This window comes from Vidua chalybeata, chromosome 4, assembly GCF_026979565.1.
Source record: "Vidua chalybeata isolate OUT-0048 chromosome 4, bVidCha1 merged haplotype, whole genome shotgun sequence".
NCBI classification, from domain to species: domain Eukaryota; kingdom Metazoa; phylum Chordata; class Aves; order Passeriformes; family Viduidae; genus Vidua; species Vidua chalybeata.
In genome coordinates this window covers 72,902,542-72,923,637 of record NC_071533.1, presented here as the reverse complement: position 1 = coordinate 72,923,637, position 21,096 = coordinate 72,902,542, and the positions used below count along the sequence as shown (strand labels likewise).

The window sequence follows — 21,096 nt, the reverse complement described above, 5'->3', positions numbered from 1 at the left end:
CTTTGCAAGTCCCTGTTTCCTGCATATCATCAGAAATCTGTAGCTGGTTGTACTTTGCAGTGCAGTGGTGTGAATAATATGAATTTATTCCATGTGAGGAGCTCCTCTCTGGTAATAAAGCAGGATGATGTCTGATAACTCTTCTCTTCTTCCTGTTTCTGCTTCAGATGTTTCTGCTCTTACTGGTGAACTCACTGCAGAATATAATCATTGCTTTTCAAACAGATAACCCTTAATCCTGGAAATAATGGAAGTCTTTGAGGTTTTCTGTATTCTCTGAAGGTAGATAAATTTTTACTAGGGCAGCTGTTTTTTTCCTGCTTGTTTTCTTGGCAAGAAACTAAGCTGGAGTCAGCATAACATCCCCTGTGGCTCCTGGGGTTAAATGTTACCTAGGAATGTATAGGGAATATAGACCAAGAAGTAAATACTGTGCTTTGGAGTTAAAGTATTTGAGTGGTGGCCTAAGTGAGAAATGTCTCTGTAAATTAAGTTACAGTCTGATACATGTTTTAAGGGAAAAAAAAAAACAACCAAACTGGAGTACTGGCAACATATTGGCATGTTTCAGTCTAAATTCAATCTACATGTGTGGCTGTTTGAAAGGCAGTTCATCAGGGTGGTGTTTTCCAGGCACATTCCTGTCTTTTGCTGTTATTTATCTTGCTCTTTTTATCTAGTGTAATGAATGGATTTCTGTTGTTCCATTAATCTTCTGTAAAAAATATTGTAAATCTTGAGGAAACAGTTTAAAATCTTTGTGCCATAATTACATATATTAATACACTTTCTCCAGAAGCAAAAGTCCACCCAAGAATTTGGTATCTAAAATGATTTTACAGCTTGAAGGTGGAGGTTTTTTTACTGATTCTCGATAAACCCAAGCAAAAGTCTCTTTAGTAGTTTTAAAGAATGATCAATGTCCCAGTGTCCCAGGCCAGGCTGGACAGGGCTTGGAGCACCCTGGGATAGTGGAAGGTGTCCCTGCCCATGGCAGGGGTTGGAACTAGAAGATCTTTCTCTGGTTTGGGCTGTGTTTTTAGCAGTAGCCAAGCTACAATCACCTGTTTCTCACATCTGTAGTAACTCTGTAGTAACTTCCCGTGTGTGTAGTAACTCTGTGCTTGTTGTCTGATTTTAGCCCAGAGGCCAGTAAGATGTGATGCAATGTGCAGGTAATTCCCAGCTGTCCCTCCCTTCTGCTTCCAGCAGGAGCACTGCAGGTGCCCAAATCCTTATGGCAATGACGAGTGACAAGCTGGTGGCTGAGGCTTATTGTGACATATGTGTAGGGCAGGAAAGGAGTGTGCTGCCAAGTTTAGTGGTCAAAATTACACAGCCAGGATTGCTTGGGAAATGTGCTGGGAGGAGGCAGACAGCTGTGCTTGCTGTGGCTGGTAATGGAACACAGCAGCATCATTTGGTTGAAACCAAGTTTGCTCTGCTCCTTACGTAGAAGGCAGCATGCTACAAATCCAAAGTCTCCATCAGGATCTAGTAGAACACACAAGATTCTCCTGACTTTATTTTCTGTATTTCAGCTAAACTTCTCTGCCCAGCTGCTTGCAGGTGTCTGTGTCAATGCTTCTCAGCATCCAGGCTGAAGGGTCTGTGGGGTGTGCAGACACAGCGTGGCCAATGTGGGCTTGCAGGAAAATGAGTTTGGAACACTGAGCTGAAGTTCAGGCCTTGCAGAGTGTAAAACTCGACCTGCAGTAAAAATGGGAATTTGTGTTGCATCAGGCATTCAGGAGATGGAATTGTAAACTGTGTGTTTATTCCCTTGCCATTGAGCCCCATGTTTGAGTGTCTTCAGACATCTTAAAAAGGGAAAATAGAAATAAAAAGGCAGCTTTTATAGGAGGCTTAGAATGCGGTGAATGATATTAGGAAATAGGCATAGGAAACCTCTCTGTCTTGTCTGTAGAAAATGACATCTTAAAGGAATCACAGTGGTAATAGAGAATAATGCACAAAGTATGAGCATGATGTTAGAATTTCAATATGCTCATCTGTTGTCAGGAATTTTCTGTCCTGTTGTCCTGTATTTGCATCCAAATCCTCTTGACCCTCACTCTTTGTTTCCTTCACTGGGAGCAAGAAATAGCTCCCTCCCAGCAAAGGGAATGTGGCTGACCCGGGGTGGGGAGGATCAGCTGGCTTACTCCCTGTGCCTCTTCAGAATGTGGGGGGAGTATCAATAGCAAGCACCTACAGATATAACTAAATTTGGGTGTCTAGAGCTCCATTTCACCCTTAACAAAATGATCTGTATTTTGCCTCCTTTCCTGCCAAGGCTATATAAGACTGAATATTTTTACTCTGCAAGCCACCCAGTTATTCAGGAGGGGGTTCGTGTATTGATTTATTGCAGGAATTATCCTGCTCTGTCTCAACCTCATTGCTGAAACCTTTATCCCTCCCAAGTGTATTCAGAACTTAGTTGTGCTTTTATTTCCACTGGCATCCTGTGTTCTAGCATCCATGCACACAGAATACCACGTAGGCAAGCAGATTCCTGTGTTTTTTACAGCAAAGATGTTCCAAGGGATCTGTGCTGTGTGTTATTTATTGCCCTGCCTTCATTTTCTTCCCCTTCCTGCTCTCATCCCTTAGTATTTCATTCATCTCTTAGATCTTCTCTCTTAGACTGTGATTAAGGGCATCCTTGGTCAAAGAAAAAGCTTTCGATTTGGAATATTTTCAACTAACTGTAATTCAGGATCTTCGTCTTTGTTTAGAGTCTTCAGTGGTGTTTTGGACCAGAATCTGCTCCAAAGAATTTTGTATCAAACTTATGCAGAAATATTAAAAGTTCTGGCAACAAATTTCTCTAGATTTGGGCAGTCCCAGGTGCTTTGAAAGGTTTACTGGTGTAATCACCGAGCTCTCAGCAGTCATTTGCCACACAGATCTTCTTGTTCCGTAGCACTGACAGCAATATTTGGTGTCTGTCAGCAAAAAGAGAATATTAAGCTTGGCTTTGGGGTGGTTTGTAGGGAGAACAAGAATTGGAGGAGTGAGAAATCACAGCCAGTAGGTGACTGAGGAGGTCGAGTCACGTGGTGAGCACAATAATTTCTCTCATTACAATGGGAAACATGAACCTGAGTATCTTTTTTTTTATGCAGTGAAGGTGGATTTACTTCCCAGAATAGCTGTTCCCAGGACAATAGACTGAAGTGATGGTGGCTGTGATGTTTTAAAAGCTGTATGTAAATTTCCATTTCCTACATTTATGAGTAGTAAAATAAGAGCTCAATGTTACTATCAGGTGTAACCAGTTATTGGAGTACTGTGTCCACACTACTCTCGGCAATGTTTTCGGTGTTGCAGATGGTGGAGAGCAACACTGCAAGATTAATTTGTTATCTGGAAGATAAGCAAGGGTTTAAAGCATCACAAATTCCTCATTTTCTCCAAGGAAAACCTCTCCAATTGAGGTTTGGTGATGCAAATCAGTGGCTGCGGAAAGGAATCATATGGGAAATGGATTTGTAGAGAATTTTTAAAGTTTGGTAGAAGGTTTATATAGAATCATAGACAATTCATGACGGGATGAGGATCTTCTAAAGGATCAGCCAAAAGTTTAAACAGTATGTCCCTGCCCATGGCAGGGGATTGGAGCTAGATGAATTTTAGGTCCTTTCCAAACCAAACCAGTCTTTAACACCCAGTGTCTGCAGCTGGGGGTAAAAAAGTAAAAAACTGTTCTGTTTTTGTCCTATTTTTAATGGTGAGAGTAGCAATGCCAGTAATTTATATTTTTAGAAACAGAATCAGTGCTTTTGGAAGGACCTTTTCTAGGTCAATCACATAGTGCAATTCAGTGACTCTTGCTAGGCAAGAGGTCAGATCAAATAATTGTAACTTTCCACTCTCCCTAAATTTAAAATCCATGAATGGGAACCAGCTCGTAGTGCCAGGAGGCTTTTTCCGAAATACAAACACTCTGTGCTCTGCAGTGATCCATGTGGCTTTGGAAGGAAATTGCAGCAGAAATAAAAGATACCCTGAAGAGGAAAAACATCCCAAAATATTAGTGCTGGCAAGAGATTTCTGCTTAGGGGGGAAATGGATGGTCTGGTTTTGTTTGAACATGCTCCTGTCACTTCTGTGCCCAGTGCAGCTCCTCTGGGGGCACTTGCAGATGGCCAGTTCCAGCTGACCAGTTGGATCCCTCACCTCTCTGTGTAGGACACGTCAGATGGGGCTGGCAGCCACAGATGTGGCATTTGCAGGCCATGGAGCTCTTGTGACAGGGTCTTCAGTGGAGTTGGTGCTAGAGAATTAATTTGGTTTTATATCCTGTAGAAGAACTGGTGGGAGCTTGAGCAAAGATGAAGCTGGAGTATCAAATTAGATGAAGCTGGAGTATCATGCTTGGGATACCAACCCATTGGATCAAACCTTCTGTTTGGCAGGGGGTGGAACTGGATGGGCTTTTAGGTCCCTTCCAACCCAAACCACTCCATGATTCTGTGATTCTATCAAGCCCAGCTCTAGGAGAGTTCAGCCTTACTTAAAAAAAGGCCACGACTGGTGTATTGAAGCTGTTCTCGTTTCAGACTCCAAGGTCTCTTTCTGATGGTAGTCATCAGCTATACAGGTATCTAATTTAGTTATTTGGAAAAATCAGGGAGAGATTGTGTAATTATTCCAGAAGAGCTCTGCTCAGTCAAAGCTTCATTGTGCTATTGTGTAATTATCAGGTATTGGTGTATATTTTAGTCTGCATGGACTAGATCCTTCTGGTCTTTTAAAAATGATCTCATTCTTCTTATTAAAGGTCAGGATTTCTATGCCCTCCTACTGGGCATGATTATGATGAATAACTTGCTTATCTTAATCAGCCCTGAATTAAATATCTTTTGTCATTCCAGCATGAGGCAACTTCCCAGCAGCTTTGCTTTCTGGTTTGTTATAGTTTTGAAGTGTGGAAATGCCTGTTGAGAAGGATTTGAACATTAATTCTCTCCTCCTCTCTCTTTCAACATAGCCTGCAAAGTCAGTTACAAAACTAATTAGCTAACATTAATATGTGCACTGCTCTAGGGGCTTAAAAACTTAATTTTCAGTGATGATGAAAGCATCAGAGAAAATTGTTTGTTTGTTGACTTATATGGTAGTTAGTGTAATTGTAGTTAAATACTTTAAATCACTTAGTTGAGACATTTGTGGCTTATCTTCATGGAATATTTATGGTTTATATGTTTATTTTTTGCTGATGCCAACATTTATATTGGAAGGTAACTTCCTTTCCCCCATGGTCACCAAGTTACGATGACATAAAGCAAATGTTCCTACAGCAGGATCTATATGTTACTTCCAAGTAGTGTACAGTGATTCTCCTATGGAGCCAGGAAGCTCATTTTGTTCCCCGCCTGCCATGTCAGGGACACCTCCCACTGTCCCAGGCTGCTCCCAGCCCCAGTGTCCAACCTGGCCTTGGGCACTGCCAGGGATCCAGGGGCAGCCACAGCTGCTCTGGGCACCCTGTGCCACTACTTCACTACTGTCCTCCTTGAGTTCCTACTATTTTCCTTCCTGGTGTGTTTCCTTCTTAAAAAAAAAAAAAAAAAAAACTGTGACAAATTGCTTATATAGATACTGGAGTTCCTTACAAGTTCTAGATCACTGTTTTGATAAGCTTGTTTTTAAGGCCATTCTTCATAAGGAGCAAATAAAATCCAGAATATGTGACTTTCTTCTGGAAAAATCACCATTATTTCATGTCTGAAAACACCAGAGCCCCATCCCCAAAGCTGCCGGGGCCCTGTGCTCATGAAGCAGTCTCTGCAGGGCACGTGCTGAGATGGATGTAAGCAGAATGGTTATACGGAGCCTTGTGGCTGCTTTATGGTGGGGATAAAATGTCCAGGCTTTTCCTGTCAGGAAACACGCCATAGGTTATATTAGTCAATTAACCTGGTAACCTGAATAGCTGTTTGTCTTCTCTGAGAGACCCTGCACTACTGCCTGGCAAGGCTTTCCTCACTTCCTCGGGAGGTTTTTCTCCCATCAGTAACACACTCTTCATTTTAGTTTGTCCATTACTCAATGTGTGTGAATTTAAAATATTCCTGGTAGGAATCACTTCATTTGAAGGGTTCCAGGCTGGGTTGGACTGGGCTTGGAGCAGCTTGGTCTAGTGGAAGGTTGTCCTGGTTTAGGGCAAATTTGGGAGAAAACCTCCAAAGTGGTTCCTCTAGAAAGGAAATTCAAGCAGCCCCTCCCTTCAACTGGTTTGGGGAAAGATTTCCTTGGAGAAAAGTGGAAAAAACTGTTTCTTTAACGGGCAAAGCATTCACCAGCACAAAGAATGAACAATATCAAACAATAAAACCTCTTGCCGCTCCCAAAGAGAGACAAACTCAGCAGTCCCTCCGTGGGCTGCAGCTCGGCTCCCTCCGTCTCTGATGAGTCCCTCCGGGCCCAGGCCCGGCCCGCTGCGCCTCAGGTGGAGCTTCAGCCCAGAGCAGGTTTGAACAGCTCCAAGGAAAGAGAAAAACCACAGTCCAGGGAACTTCTCTGCCTCAGCGAGCTGAAACTAACCAACAGCAAAGGGCAGCTCTGTCCCGCTGTCTGTGCTGCAGACAGCACAGTCCAGGAGCAGGAATGTGGAGCAGTGAGGGCAGTGTCTGAAAACAAACTGCGCGCTTCTTCTCTCCCCCTTCGCTCTCAGAACTAGCCTTAAAGGTGCAAAACTTATTTCTGGGCTAAGCAGACGAATGGGGATATGAGCATCATAAAGTCACCCCAGGAGAAAGGTAGAGCATAGCAGGGGATGGAACAAGATGGTGTTCAAGCTGTCTTCCAACCCAAACCATTCCATAATTCTGTGATATGGAAAAAAGTCGCACTCAGTGCAAATGAAAGGTGTGCACATTCTCACAGTTTCCATTTATACACATATTGAAGGCCAGAGGTGTATTCCAGGACAGGTTTGTGTAATTTCTTTGTAAGGCTGTCAAACACCTTGCCTTTAAATCCTCTTTGGGCCTAATTGACTTAAAATATTCCCATGTTGTCCTATTAATCGTGTCATCTGGAAAACCAGGGTTTACTTGAAAGAGTATTGAGATTCATCACTTGAAATTTCAGAAAGCCCATCATTAGGAATGAGGGAAAGGCAGGTTCTGGAGTATCTACATAACAGCTGCTGACTTGTAAAGTCATGCTCAGCCTCTTGACTGGGGAAAAGCGCATTATCTTGCTTACAGGATCATAAAATCTTTTAATTAAAATTTTGACACACCAAACAAGTATTGAAGGATAGATATGTGTCTGGATTAAACAGGCATGGTGCAAGCCTTGGAGTAAAAAGTGACATTAAAGTTATAGAACAATTATTTCTAAAATTAGTGTGTAATTTTTAGGGGGAACTTTGTAACATGACTTGTGCTACACCAGAAGCTGGTATTAGGAAAAGGATGTTCCCTTAGGCATTTGCTGCTTTGGTTGCATCCAGGACCTCTGATTTCATCTGGTTTGAGCATTTTTATGCTCAGGTGAGAGCCCACCTGCAGAGCTCTGGGGCCAACAGCAGGAGGACGTGGAGCTGCTGGAGAGAGCCCAGAGGAGGCCCCGGAGCTGCTCCAGGGCTGGAGTCAGGCTGGGAGAGCTGGGAATGTTCCCCTGGAGAAGGGAAGGCTCCAGGCAGAGCTCAGAGCCCCTTGCAGGGCCTGGAGGGGCTCCAGGAGAGCTGGAGAAGGACTGGGGACAAGGGACAGAGGGACAGGACACAGGGAATGGCTCCCACTGCCAGAGGGCAGGGATGGATGGGATATTGGGAATTAGGAATTGTTCCCTGGCAGGGTGTGAGGCCCTGGCACAGGGTGCCCAGAACAGCTGTGTCTTTCCCATCCCTGAAATCTTTCAGGGCCAGGTTGGACAGTGGGGCTTGGAGCAGCCTGGGACAGTGGAAGGTGTCTCTGTCTGTAGAACTGGATAATCTTTGGGATCCCTTCCATTCCAAACCATCCTGTGATTCCATATTCTCAAAGCTACTTTTGACTTCAGTAGGACTAGTGTTGCCAAATTGCACATTTTCTTTAGTAAAATAACTTCCTTTGAAGAACTAATAGCTTTTAGTTCGTCAGTCTCTTGGACATCTTCATCAGGACAGCTTGTTCATTGATTTTATAGCCATTAAACAAAGCACTTTGCCATAGCTGAAGGGGACAATTACAGGAACAACAACCCAGCAATCTGTTTCACACTTGCTTTCGTCTGCAATCTGCTGGTGTGCTTTAAATACCCGAACACTCCTCGTGTCCTTTTTCTCAAGTGTGAGTTACACACAAGTTTGCTTACGAGCACTCCGTTTGTGTGGATTTGTTGGGTTTTTGCTTTGTGACAGTATCTACAATCTGCTCAAAATGCCTTTTTTCTCCCCCTTTCTTTTTTTCTTTCAAAAATTAAGGAAAACTTTACCACATGCCTTTTATGGCAGTAAAATTTTACAGTTTTTTTTAGCTAGACTGAGAACCATAGAAGCTCATACAGCCCCCAAGCTTATCTACATTGACCTCATCATGCCTTGCCTGCACCCCCCAAGTTACAGAGACAGTCCTCTGCACTGAAAAAGTCTCAAAATTATAGGTGATTTGGCAAAGCAAAGACCACAGAAGGCTCCCAGAGGGTGGTAATGAGTGGCGTAGGGTCTGTTTGGAGGCCTGCCTCCAGTGGTGTCCCCCAAGGTTCTGTACTGGGCCCAGTGTTGTTTGGTTCATCAGTGATTTGGGTGAGGGGTGGGTGGCTCCTGGGCAGTTCCCAGTGGCACAGAGGTGGCAGGAGCCCCAAGGGATCTGTGCTGCCCTTCAGATGGACCTAGACAGCTGGGAGAGATGGGCAGAGAGAGCCTGCTGAAATTCCACAGGGACAAATACAGGGTCCTGCACCTGGGGAGGAGCAGCCAGCAGGTCCTGGTGGACAGCCAGCTGTTCCGAGCCAGCAGTGCCCTGGGGACCAAGGAGCCAGTGGGACCCTGGGGGCAGCAGGAAGAGCCGTGCCAGCAGTGTAGGAGGGATCCTGCCCCTGTGCCCAGCCCTGGGGGCATCTCTGGAGTGCTGTGTCCAGCTCTGGGTCCTCAACATGGGAGGGAGGACATGGATGTCCTGGATCAGGGCCAGCAGAGGCTGCGCAGCTGAGGAAGGGCCTGGAGCATCCCCGTGCCCAGGAAAGGCTGGGGGAGCCGGGGCTGCTCAGCCTGGAGAGAAGCCCCAGCTGAGAGGGGCCTCAGCCCTGGGTGTCCCTGTCTGTCCCTGTGTGTCCCTGTCTGTCCCTGTCTGTCCCAGTCTGTCCCTGTGTGCCCCAGTCTGTCCCAGTGTGTCCCCGGGTGTCCCTGTGTGCAGGAGGGCAGAGCAGGCCCAGCAATGGCCCCAGAGCCACGGGCAGGGCCTGAGCCCAGGAAGGGGGTGGCACTGGATGGTCCCTAAGGTCCCTTCCAATCCAAACCATTCCAGACTGGGTGATTCTGTGCATTAGTTTCAAACAATGTTGCTGGATAACAGCACCTTCCTTTCACCCTCTTCTGTGCTGCATGGGGATATTGGGACACGATGCATTTTGTGGGGTTTTCTGTGGTGCTTTTTGAGTGCTGTAAATGATCAGTTTGTGCTTGGAGTGTCAGATTGCCCAGAATTAATGGGAAAATGCAGGTGGCAATGGTGGGAGTTCTAGAGAGCATTTGGTGGTGCCTCAGTCCAGCTTAAAAACAGAGGATAACTGGTATTGCTGTAATAAGTAGTGATGGTAAATGTGTAAATCTGTGTGAGAGCATTGGGCAGTTTCTACATTTAAGGTTAAGAGCACTGGGTTTGCTCATGCTGCACAAAGTGTTTGCCTCTTCCCTTATTGAATAGAGACACCGAGTCCCATTGGACCCCTTGCCTCATGGAATTCTGGCTTCTGTCTCCTCTGTCAGGCTGTGTTGTCACTATCAGAGATTAGTCACTGGAGCCAAAAAGAAGCATGTCCACAGCTCATCTAAAACTGAAATGCTATTTCCAGCTCAGATGTATAGAAAGTGTCTGGTTTTTGTGTGTTAAAAAAGGGGAAGCTGCAAGCGAATTCCAAGCGAAATGCTTGGAATTGCTTAAGAGCACAATAAAGAGATGCCTTGTGTCATGAGGGCTTGTGGGGATTTGCCCAGGAAAAGGTTTTTTATTTTAATAAAACATTTTGCAATAATGATATGTTTGCCATTTTCTGTATTCAGCAAGGAAACAATAAAAAAAGGGGATTATTCAATAGAAACCTGACAGTGTTTTGCTGGTGCTGTTATAAAAAACAGCAACTTCATTCTTACAGTAGTTACATACTGCTGCTAGTTTAATTTTAAAATTATTCCCACAAATCCTATGGAATGGGAATCAGACAGGTGATGACAAACAACAGCTTAAAAAGTAAATAACTGCTTTATGGAGACTCAGTCAGATCATTTTCCCTCCCAGATGTGTCAGGCTCACATTGTGCATTCAGCTTTACTTCCAATAACTTGTTAAATTGTAGTAATGTGAATATTTACCATTATCTGTATTCTTAAGGCCATTAAAGCCCTGGAAGGTTATTTTTCCATATTCATTGATGTCCCTTTGTATTGGGCAAAACCTTTTAGATACATTTGTCTTTCATCTTTGTGTTGGAACAATATGATGATAATATTTTTCTGTTTAATAAATTAGCAACTACTGCGTGAGATGCAACAGATGGCAAGTCGCCCCTTCGCCTCCATCAACGTTGCCTTAGAAACAGATGAAGAGCCACCAGATCTCATCGGGGGAAGCATAAAGGTGAGAGCTGGAGCTTTGGGGTGGTCCTCACCACGATTAACCAGGGATATTTTACACAGTAATCCCAAATCCTCTCATCTTTGTATGTACCTGCAAGAAACTGTAAGTCCAGGAGGTGCAACAGGTACCATTTAAATTTGCTTTTATCCCTTCAGATATTCACTTATAACTCTTGGGCTGGTTCAGATTAATGTTATACTGATGCTGGGTTTGAAGTGTTGGGTTTACCTTGTTAGTCTGTATGCTTTGAAATAGAGAAGAATTTCAGCTTTACACCAGAGAACACTGGGCTGGAAAGAGTAGTAGGTGCTGCAAATAGAAACCATTTCCCGTGATATCTCAAGACAAACGTGAATATAATCATGTTTGTGTACTGGATAATGTGAAGATATTACTGGTAACAAATATATATTCCAATATATCTTGTGATTACCAAATAGGGGCATGAAGAAATCATGGTCATACACCTGGCTGGCACATTCTTACACACAACATGTTGAATTTTTAGTTAAAGCATATTTAAGAGGTGATGAATTAATTCAAAGGTCTTTTTGATGTGATGCTTTGACCAGCACAGACTTCTATACAAAAAGAAAAAAAATAAGAACCTGAAAACACTGATTATTTTTCTTTCTCATCTAAGGCAGATGGATTGTTTTGTTTTATTTAGACTGAAGTTTTTTGGAAGTTTTTCTCATTAGGCTTTAAGGTTAAGAAGGGCAGATGTAGATTAGATGTTGGGAATAAATTCTTGCCTGTGAGGGTGTAAGGCCCTGGCACAGGGTGCCCAGAGCAGCTGTGGCTGCCCCTAGGTCCCTGGCAGTGTCCCAGGCCAGGCTGGACATTGGGACTTGGAGCAGCCTGGGACAGGGGGAGGTGTCCCTGCCATGGCAGGGGTGGCACTGGGTGGGCTCTGAGATCCTTTCCCACCCAAACCATTCTGAGATTCTATGATTCGTCCAGGTATTAGTTTTCTCACACACTTACTATAACAAGAGAGCTAATTCTTAAAAAAAAAAAACAAAAAAAAACCAAAAACCAAAACTAACCTCTATTTTAATCATTGTAAAGCACATGCAAGCAGTCTGACCCCAAAACTTCTATTTGGTGAGTAATAATTTTTAAGTCTTGACCTAAGTACAGGAAATGCCACCATTAAGGTTGCCTGCTTACCTTTAGCTCTTCCTTATTGTGTGTAAATATGGTCTGTCATGGCAAGTTTTAATACTTTTCCTTGTGATTGGTGTCCTGCAGCATGTTCTGGGTGGACACTGTGTAGAAGCAGCTTTTCAATATATTGAATCACAGAATAGTTAAGGTTGGAAAATCCCTCTAAGACCATTGAGTCCAACCACTCCCCCAGCCCTGCCAGGGCCAGCACTGCCCCATGCCCACGCAAGTGCCACAACCACAGGGTGTTCAGGTCCCTCCAGGGATGGGGACTCCACCCCTGCCCTGGGCACCTGTGCCAGGGCTGGGCAGCCCTTTCTGGGAAGGTATTTTCCCTAATTTCCAGTCTAAACCTCTCCAGGTGCAGCATTAGGCTGTTTCCTCTCATCCTGTCTTGTACCTGGTTGGGAGCATAGTAGACGTAAAGTAAAATTTGCAAAGGTCCTCAGTAATTCAGGTGATTGAGTATCTGGACCTCTCCTTGGATGCTCTGACTGGTTCTCCTCCCCATTGACTTTCTTTTGACTCCAGATCCTCAGATTTTCTGATTTTTTTATAATTTCCCTGCTTCTGTCATGAGGTGGGTACTGGGAGTCATTACCTCTAACAGCTCACCAAGACTTGGGAATCCACCCTTGCAAAATCAGATTGTCACTCACCAAATGAACCTTTATTTCACTGCTCACCAAAAAGGCTGTGGGATGCATATGGATGTTGCATGGGGCTGGAGGCACATCTGGGAGGATGTAGCCTGGCTGCTGATGGTTTTGGTTTGCAGTCTGGGACCCTTTCCTTCATCTTCTTCTGTTGTCTGGAAGTAAACTAGCTCAAAACACCTCTCCTGTGGGATCAGGCCAGAACAAAGCTGTTCTAAACTTTTTGATCTCTGACAAGTTGTCTGCACTCAAACGACAGAGGGGATAAACTCTGGATCTCTTCAGTTCTGATGAGTGTGTTATTTCTCCTCTTGTTCTCCTGCCCTCATCTTGTCTGGCCTCCTTGGGTTCCTCTGGAATGGATGGAGAAGCTGGTTTGAAGCATAATAAGACAGACTGTGAAGAAATATCCTATTTTAGACCCAGAAATCATTAGGAACTGGTAATTGTCTCTGTGCTGATAACTCAGATACATGTTTCTTAATCAATTTTGGTCACAAATGAGGTGGTCTGATTCATGCAATGGCACAAACCCTGTACAGTAATCCGGAGCTGAGGAGATGAATGTGCACCTGAAATGTTGTGCCAATGGGTAACTTCATAAAATCATTGAGTCAGTGTTTTGGGTTCCGGGGGAGCTTAAAGATCATCCCATCCCAACTACCTGCCATGGGCAGGGACCCCTGCCATCATCTGCTGGCAGGTGTAGCTGCAGAACAAGGGTGCCTCTAAATGACAAGGAGAATTACTAGATTTGATGGGATTTATATAGTTTTTTTCTTGTCTTGGAGAACTTGCCTAAGGAATAAAAGTAGCCATAAAAGGCCAGAGTGTTTCACAAAAGGAAAGGAGGCTCAGGAAGGTTGTGAGTTGGAAGCAACTTGGGAAATTATGCTTCTGAGATAGTCTGACCTGTTGGTCCCTGCAGGGAAATGAATTTAAATAGAAATGAAAAACCAGTCTGAATGTGTATGGGGTGTTATGGTTTAACGCTAGCCAGCAGCTTGGGTTTTTCTCCTCATCCCTTTTGCACCTGCATGGGAAAAAGCTCTTGGCAGGAGGGAGCTGCAGGAAGATGGGCTGGGGCAATACAGAATTGGACAAGTGCGCTTCTCTTTGTGGTTGCTTTGTGGTCTGGCTGTTCTTTAACTCTTAGCCAAGAAAAGAGGGAAATGTTACTGTGGTGCTGGATGTTGTATCTGCCCTCCAGTTCCTCTACCATCCACTATGTCCAAATTGGAGTCTTCATTTTAATGCAAGAAAGCTAGACTTGCATTATCATGAATTTAGTGATACTTTTCTTTCCCCATGGGAATCAAAGCTGTTGGTTAATGACGAGCTGATTTGAAGGTTACAAAGGAGAAGTGGAAAATGGTATGTCTTGTCTGCAAAAGATTAATTTCCTATTCTATTGTCCATAGCCAGTTGGCAGCCAGTGTCAAGCTAGTTCCATCCTAAGCTAATGTTTTCCAGCTGGACAGTATTAGAACTGTGTTTTCAATTAGTAGTTTTCCTGGGGTACTTAGGAGTAATAGAAAGTGATTTACCTGCAGGGAAGCAATTCCTATTAGAGGCTGCAGCTAGGCAACACGTAACTAGCTGCTTTGGTTTATTTGCCACTCAACAAATACTCACTGAATCACAAATCTACCACTAAATTTGCTTAGTTATTACAAAATTTGTTGGCTTCTCTCTGCAGCTCTTTGTGCGTTCAGAGGTGCTGAATATTGCAATTATTTTTCTAAGTGTGTTTAACTTCCTTGGGTGCCTGGGACTCATCCAAGTGTCTGAACTGGTATTGCTGTAGCTCAGGCTTTTTTAGGGCTTGTTATCGGATTAATCTAAGTCTTGTAATCCTCTGCAGCCATGCTTAGAAGCTTTCCTGAAAGAATTTGGGAAGTTTATAATTTTGACATTGATTTCCACCTATCTTGAAGTTGCTAAAGGCAAGAAGTTACCTTGGAAAAAACATGCACAGCCTAGCAAGCAAGTGCTGATGTTGAGCAAAGCACTTGCAGGGTCAACAAGAAAATGGTTGCATTGGAAAAGAATGATCCTCAAGTTGTAAAAATATTATTTCGGAATCTTTTAGAGCAGAGCTGGAGCAGTCTTTGCTGCGCTGTGTTCAGGGATCCAGCACATGAAGCCAGTGCTAAGTGTTGATAACCTTTGCATCCGTGATCCTTAGTTTCCTAAAGGGAAAGGGAGAAGCATTTGGTGAGCAAAATCCTTATGAAGTTCATTTAGCGTGTTCTGTACCATTGTATCAATGTGCATTTAATTCTGCTGTTTGAGGGCTTCACTGCAAATCCCGAATCAGACAGCGAGCTGATTCCTTAAAAATAGCAGATAAATAGATGGGAAATAGCATCTTATTGTAGTAATTAGTTTGCTTTGTTATGGGAGAAAGTGTTTTTAAGTGGTTTAAAGGCTGCCAGAAGATCCCATCTGTTCGTGAAGTGCAGAGCTAAAGTGATGAGCTGATTTGGGAGTGGGTAGGGGGTACCACAGATTAATTAATATATTTTCAGTCTATTTGTATTTTGTATCTGAGTGATACCCTTGTTAAATTCCTTTTATATTGCAATGAAGTTGCAACCAGCAGTAAAGGAACAGAGAAATGAGTAGTAAGTCCTGTGCCACAGGGTGCAGGGTTTGGGGAAGCTGCAGGGTGAAGAATGATTTGAAATGAAGCATCTGCTAGCTCCAGCACTTCTACAGGGTGAATTCATGTTGATTTTGACATGGAGCTTGATTTTGGGCTGTTTCATGCAGCTGGAGTACAGTGAAGAACTAAAGGCCAAGGAACTGATGTTTTTTCCAGCTTTTATCCTGTTCTGGTTGTCACTCCTGATGACTCACTTTCCCCTTTACTTCACATGTTGCTGACCTGCTTTTGGTCCATCAAATTTGCTAATGGACCAGCTTTTGTGACATCTCCCAGCCTACTCACATTCAGTGAGCTGGGTTAGTGTAAGCATGGCAAGGACAGCTCCAGTGAGCTGAGGCTGGGGATCCTGTGCAGGAGAAGGATTTGGAAGGAGGCCAGGCATGAGGTGTGATGCACAAAAGCCTCGTCAAGCAGAAATGACCAGGCTGTGTCAAATCATAGAATCGGTAAGGCTGGAAAAGGCCTTTAAATCCCCACGCGCATTCATGAACACAGCACCACAACCGTGTTCACCATTAAACTGTCTCCACGTACCACATCCACAAGGTTATTGAACATTTCCACGGATGGTGATGCCCATTTCCCTGGGCAGCCTGTGCAATGCTTCACAACTCTTTCCATGAAGAAATTTTCCCTAATACCCAGTCTAAACCTCCTGAGGCACAATTTGAACCATTTTCTTCTTCTCTGATCAAGATGTATTAGAGGGGGACAGAGCAACTTAGGGTTTTTCAAGGATGATACAAATAGGCTGAAAGTCATTCTTATCCTCAGAAGGGTAACAGTTGCAGGAAGGGGATGAAATTGAGGGATGAGGGAAATAAATAAAATAATCCTGATCTGCTGTGGCAGTTGCTGGAGATGGAACACATGCAGCCTTTGAGACCAGCAAGGCCAGTGTGGCTCTGCCTGACCTGGCTAAGGTAGGCTCTGGGTTTCTCAGCTTGCCTTTGGAAAGGCAGTTTAATTTCTAAAGTCTTATTTATGGGCTTTCTGGCAGTTACTGGTTCTAGGAGCTTTTCCATACCTTAACACAGAGGAATTCCAAGGCTGTCTGTGTGTAGCTGTCTCTTTGTCTTCAGCAAAACCACTTCCACTCTTTAGGCTCCCTCCTGGAGCATCGAGGTGACAAAGGAATACACAGGAACAGCACCCCAGCTTGTACTTTCTATTTGGTGTTTATTCCTCTTATGCTGGCCCACTTTTAGGGCATGGAAAAGTGTGGGATCGCCTTTGAAGGAATGCCAGGGGTAGGAAGGGAGCGTTCCCTGGGCAGCTGAGGTGTGTAAAGCGGATTAGCTGCACTAGAACTCCACAGAGGCTGGCTGTGATCCCTCCTACCAAAACATCGACAAAAATACCCGATAAAACCTTCACCTAATGAATTATTTCCAGTAAACAAGTGCCCATTATCTTGTTTTGATTTCTATTGCAAAATTAGGGAAAAAAAATAGGGGAAACTTTTTCTACTCCCATAATATCGAATATAGATATTTAGAAGGGAGCTGTCATGAGATCAGCAGAAATACCTATTAAGCCTGCCTTGTATTTAGGGAACATTTGGCTGATAAATTATTTTAACTAGTTTTAGGTTTGAAGACTGTAAGCATTTCCGCAGGTTGGACCCTGATTTTAGCTGATAAGGAGGAATTTGCTGGAAGGAGAGGAAGAAGCATGAAGCTTCCCACAGGAGAAGGATTTTCTTAAGTTCATTTTTCCCCTCTAACGAGCATCTCTCTGATTGAAGTACTAATAACACCAGGAGCTTCTCATCAGCATTATCAAGGACTTATTTGCATTCATTTATGCCAAGTAGTTGTTTCGTATGTTGTGTTTGCAATCTTCATCCAGCTGTCCCATTTAGTTGGGTTTTTTTACTTCTCTGTTTTCCTGTGCAAAAACCAGCTGAGTGCTTGAAAAGAACTGTAAAGGTCCTGCCCCTTCACCTGTACTAAATCAAAATAAATACCCACCACTGCCATATATATGCACATATCTCCCAGATTTGCTCCTCATGGCCTCATCCATCCCTCCCTGGGGTGTGGCTGGGACGTGACGGAGAAGGATGAGCGTTGGCATCCGTGCGTGGCCAGGCTCAAACAGTGACGTGAGGTTTGGTCATTTCAGGGGAACTGCCTTGGAGATCCAAATTCACCTCACAAATCCCTCCCTTCAGCCTGAGCTGGTGGCTGGGTGCTGCTGGGCTCACTTGAGCCCTTGCAGCACAGAGCAGTTGTTAAATAAGGGGGGAGCAGCCTCGGGGCCCTGTGGGGCTGGTGGCACGTGGGCTCCAGATCCAGGCTGCTCACGTCTGTGTTCTCCATTGCAGGCTGCTAACATCCAGCTGAGGCTTTGAATGTGAGTTTTGTTAGTGCAGCAACCCAGTTCTGGGACCAAGTCAGTTCATACCCCGTCCCCTCTAAAATTCCAAGGTAGCTATCAGGGACAAGGTAAATGTAAATTTTTAATCTAAACTCATTTACTGTGAATTATTGCTACAAGTTCATTCATCTCTATCTTGCAGGACACACATACTACCCTGAGAATATAATTTTTAAAGCTTAATAATCTATTTTTAATAGGAAATTGCTTGTAACTTGTTTTGCAAATGTTCACTCAGATGTTAATGGCACAATTTAAAAACTTACAAATGGGATTTGACCCTTTTTCTACAGAGTGAAATCACCTGAACAAGTGGAATCAAGTAATAAAACTGAACTGTTTGGGTAATGTTCCTTTTCTCATCCACCACCATAAGATTTTTTCTTTATTTTAATTTCCTTCCTGGAAATTGAAAACCATGTAGGACTTATTTGATCAAACCACAGAAACATGTTTTCTTGTTAAGGCAAAAAAAATTCTTCATGGTATTTTTTTTAATACATCTTGAAACGCAATATGCTGGCAGTGTATCACAGAGCCTAAATAAAACTGATGCTGTGTTTGTGAAATTATACAGCATATTTATTGTTCTGGCCATTAGTTTTATGTGACACATTATTAACTTTTTGAATTTGTCCAGTAAAAGCAGCATAAATAGAAATAATGAGATGAAATAAAAATGTTTAGGTTGGGCATCACACAATTCAACCTATTTGGGGAAAGTATTTGGCTGTGAAATCAACTCCCAAGGGAACTGGTGGTGTATTCCTCATCTGGGTCACCTAGAAATAGTCCAGACAAATTCCTGGGAAATGCCCTGTGGAAAATCCTGCTGGAGAAGCTGGACTAATGAAATCACCTAATCTGTCTCTTATTGCTTTTAATGTCTATAATGGTTTACACTTTTTGCATGCTAAATACACATCAAAACTCAGAAACAACAGGAATTATTTGGCTTTTAGTGGTGGTTGGGGCCAGTAAAATCATCTGTGGAAAGCAGCTGACAGCAGCTTTCACTGCCTCTGGGGACACGGGGCTGTGTCACCACCTGCACAGCACCATGAGCTGCCTCATTCCACCCAGACAGGGTTCCAGGCTGGGAGGGCTTGACTGGCTTTCTGCTGTTTATTTGACATTTGTACCATTCTGATTCTTGGAGTTCTTGGGGATTTTCCCATCATGTCCATTGATTGTTGCTTTGCTGTGGAAAGCCCCTTGCAGGGAAGGGTTCAGGTTATTCAGTGCAGGGGAGGGGGGACTCTGTGCCCCTCAGGTGAGAGCCCACCTGCAGAGCTGCCCCAGCCCTGGGGCCAACAGCAGGAGGAGGTGGAGCTGCTGGAGAGAGCCCAGAGGAGGCCCTGGAGCTGCTCCAGGGCTGGAGCCCCTCTGCTCTGGAGCCAGGCTGGCAGAGCTGGGAATGTTCCCCTGGAGAAGGGAAGGCTCCAGGCAGAGCTCAGAGCCCCTTGCAGGGCATGGAGGGGCTCCAGGAGAGCTGGAGAGGGACTGGGGACAAGGGACAGAGGGACAGGACCCAGGGAATGGCTTCCACTGCCAGAGGGCAGGAATGGATGGGAAATTGGGAATTAGGAATTGTTCCCTGGCAGGGAGGGTGTGAGGCCTGGCACAGGGTGCCCAGAGCAGCTGTGGCTGCCCCTGGATCCCTGGCAGTGCCCAAGGCCAGGTTGGACACTGGGGCTTGGAGCAGCCTGGGGCAGTGGGAGGTGTCTCTGCCCATGGCTTCAAGGTGAGTTTTAAGGTCCCTTCCAACTGAAACCATTCCACGGTTCTGAGATCAGCTCCGTGGATTTGTCTCTCCAGTGTGCTGGAGGCACAGCTATCCATGTTTCTTTGAGGACCAGAGGTGCCTCAGGGCAGGGCCCGATGGCTCAGCCAGCTGCAGCTGTCTGTCCATGGCCACTGACTGTGCTCTTTGCCCACCCCCTCGAGCACCAGGGCTTTGTTCTCCCCTCTGTATCTGCTCCCACGTTGGGACTCTGCTTTTCAGGCACCTCTCAAAGCAGTCCTCTTGTGCTGAGTGTCTTGAGAGATGCACCTTATTTGAATAGATTTGAATAATGTCTACTTTATTGTGCCATTAAACCTTCAGTAAAAAAGAATCACTTCTATAAATCAACAGTGGGTTTATCAAAACCACTGAATGGAAGTTGCTGGCAGAGGCAGGTTTTAAGCATCTGATAGAGGTTGTTACAAAGTTTGGAAATACACCTATTTTATGTATCTTCTTAAAGTTTACCCTTAAGAGACCTCTCTCACATCTGATCCCTGCTTTCCAAGTCCATTCAAAATCTTCTTGCAGGAAAACAGCTTGCATCTGCAACAAAAGAGGATATGGAGCTGTGTCAGGAGAGGTTTAGGCTGGAGATCAGGAAAGGTCCTTCCCCCAGAGGGTGCTGGCACTGCCCAGGCTCCCCAGGGAATGGGCACGGCCCCGAGGCTGCCAGAGCTCCAGGAGCCTTTGGACAGCACTGCCAGGGATGGCCAGGGTGGGGTTGTTGGGTGTCTGGGCAGGGACAGGGGCTGGGCTGGGCGATCCCTGTGGGTCCCATTCAACCCAGGGGATTCCATAATTCTATGATAAGAGCACTCAGAAGCCACTTGAGTGGGCAAAGAAAGGAGACCTGAGCTCTTCTGAGGTCTTCCCACCAAAATTCCACTTGATGAAGCCAGCCAGCTCCTCCTGAGACCCTTCGTGTCCTGGTGGCACTTACCTAGGTCACATCAGGTGACAAGCAGGACAAGGCAGGCAGGGCTGGTGCTGGGCGTGGTCTGCAGTCCAGGTCACAATGAAGCTGCTGGTTGAAATCTCACATTTTCCTCCGTGAGTGCAGAACCTGGTCCCTGGCTCCAGCGCTGGCTCTGCCTTGCAGAGGGCGCAGTGTGTCCTTCACTCCTGTGAAATTTCTCTCACCTCCCTGCTCAAATTCCAAATTCCTCATTCCGTCACTCAACTCAATCCTGACCTCCCTGCTCCAATTCCAAATTCCTCATCCCTCACTGGCTCTGAGTCATTCCCTCCCTGCTCTGTCTCCCGCCTGGCGAGCAGCACTCAGAGATGAGATGCACAATGAGTCACAGTTCAGAAAACAGGTGCCTGAACTGGGGCTGTCAAAAATAAATGTGCAGGACTTGATTCTTTAGGCGAGTTTTTGTTGTTATTAACTGCAGCTTGTCTCAGGAAAAGCTGGATTTGATGGACAATAGGCCATTTTTCCCCTTTTAGTTTTAAGATGGAGTTTAGCTGCAGAAAAGTGATGTCATGCTTAATTCCTTCCAAATTAGTTTGCAACTGCCTGACAGATTTTGGGTGCATCATTATCATTGCTGTGCATGGTTTAGAGAAATAAGGTTCCCCACGTAGGGAAATATTAATAATATTTTACTAACCTTCATCTTTTTGGGG

The 21,096-nt window shown here is 44.7% G+C and overlaps 1 protein-coding gene across 2 annotated transcripts in view; it reads left to right on the top strand.

Moving 5' to 3' along the window:
* Positions 1–21,096, top strand: part of ATRN (attractin) — a 143,837-nt gene that overhangs the window by 117,662 nt on the left and 5,079 nt on the right. Inside the window, exons 27-28 of one of the 2 annotated variants that reach the window (XM_053940315.1) lie at positions 10,689–10,796; positions 17,623–17,703. In XM_053940315.1, coding sequence (XP_053796290.1) covers positions 10,689–10,796; positions 17,623–17,649 — 135 coding nt within the window. In that variant the 3' untranslated portion in view covers positions 17,650–17,703. Of the gene's footprint in view, positions 1–10,688; positions 10,797–17,622; positions 17,704–21,096 lie in introns of those variants that run through there. The other variant, XM_053940318.1, reaches the window with a different exon arrangement.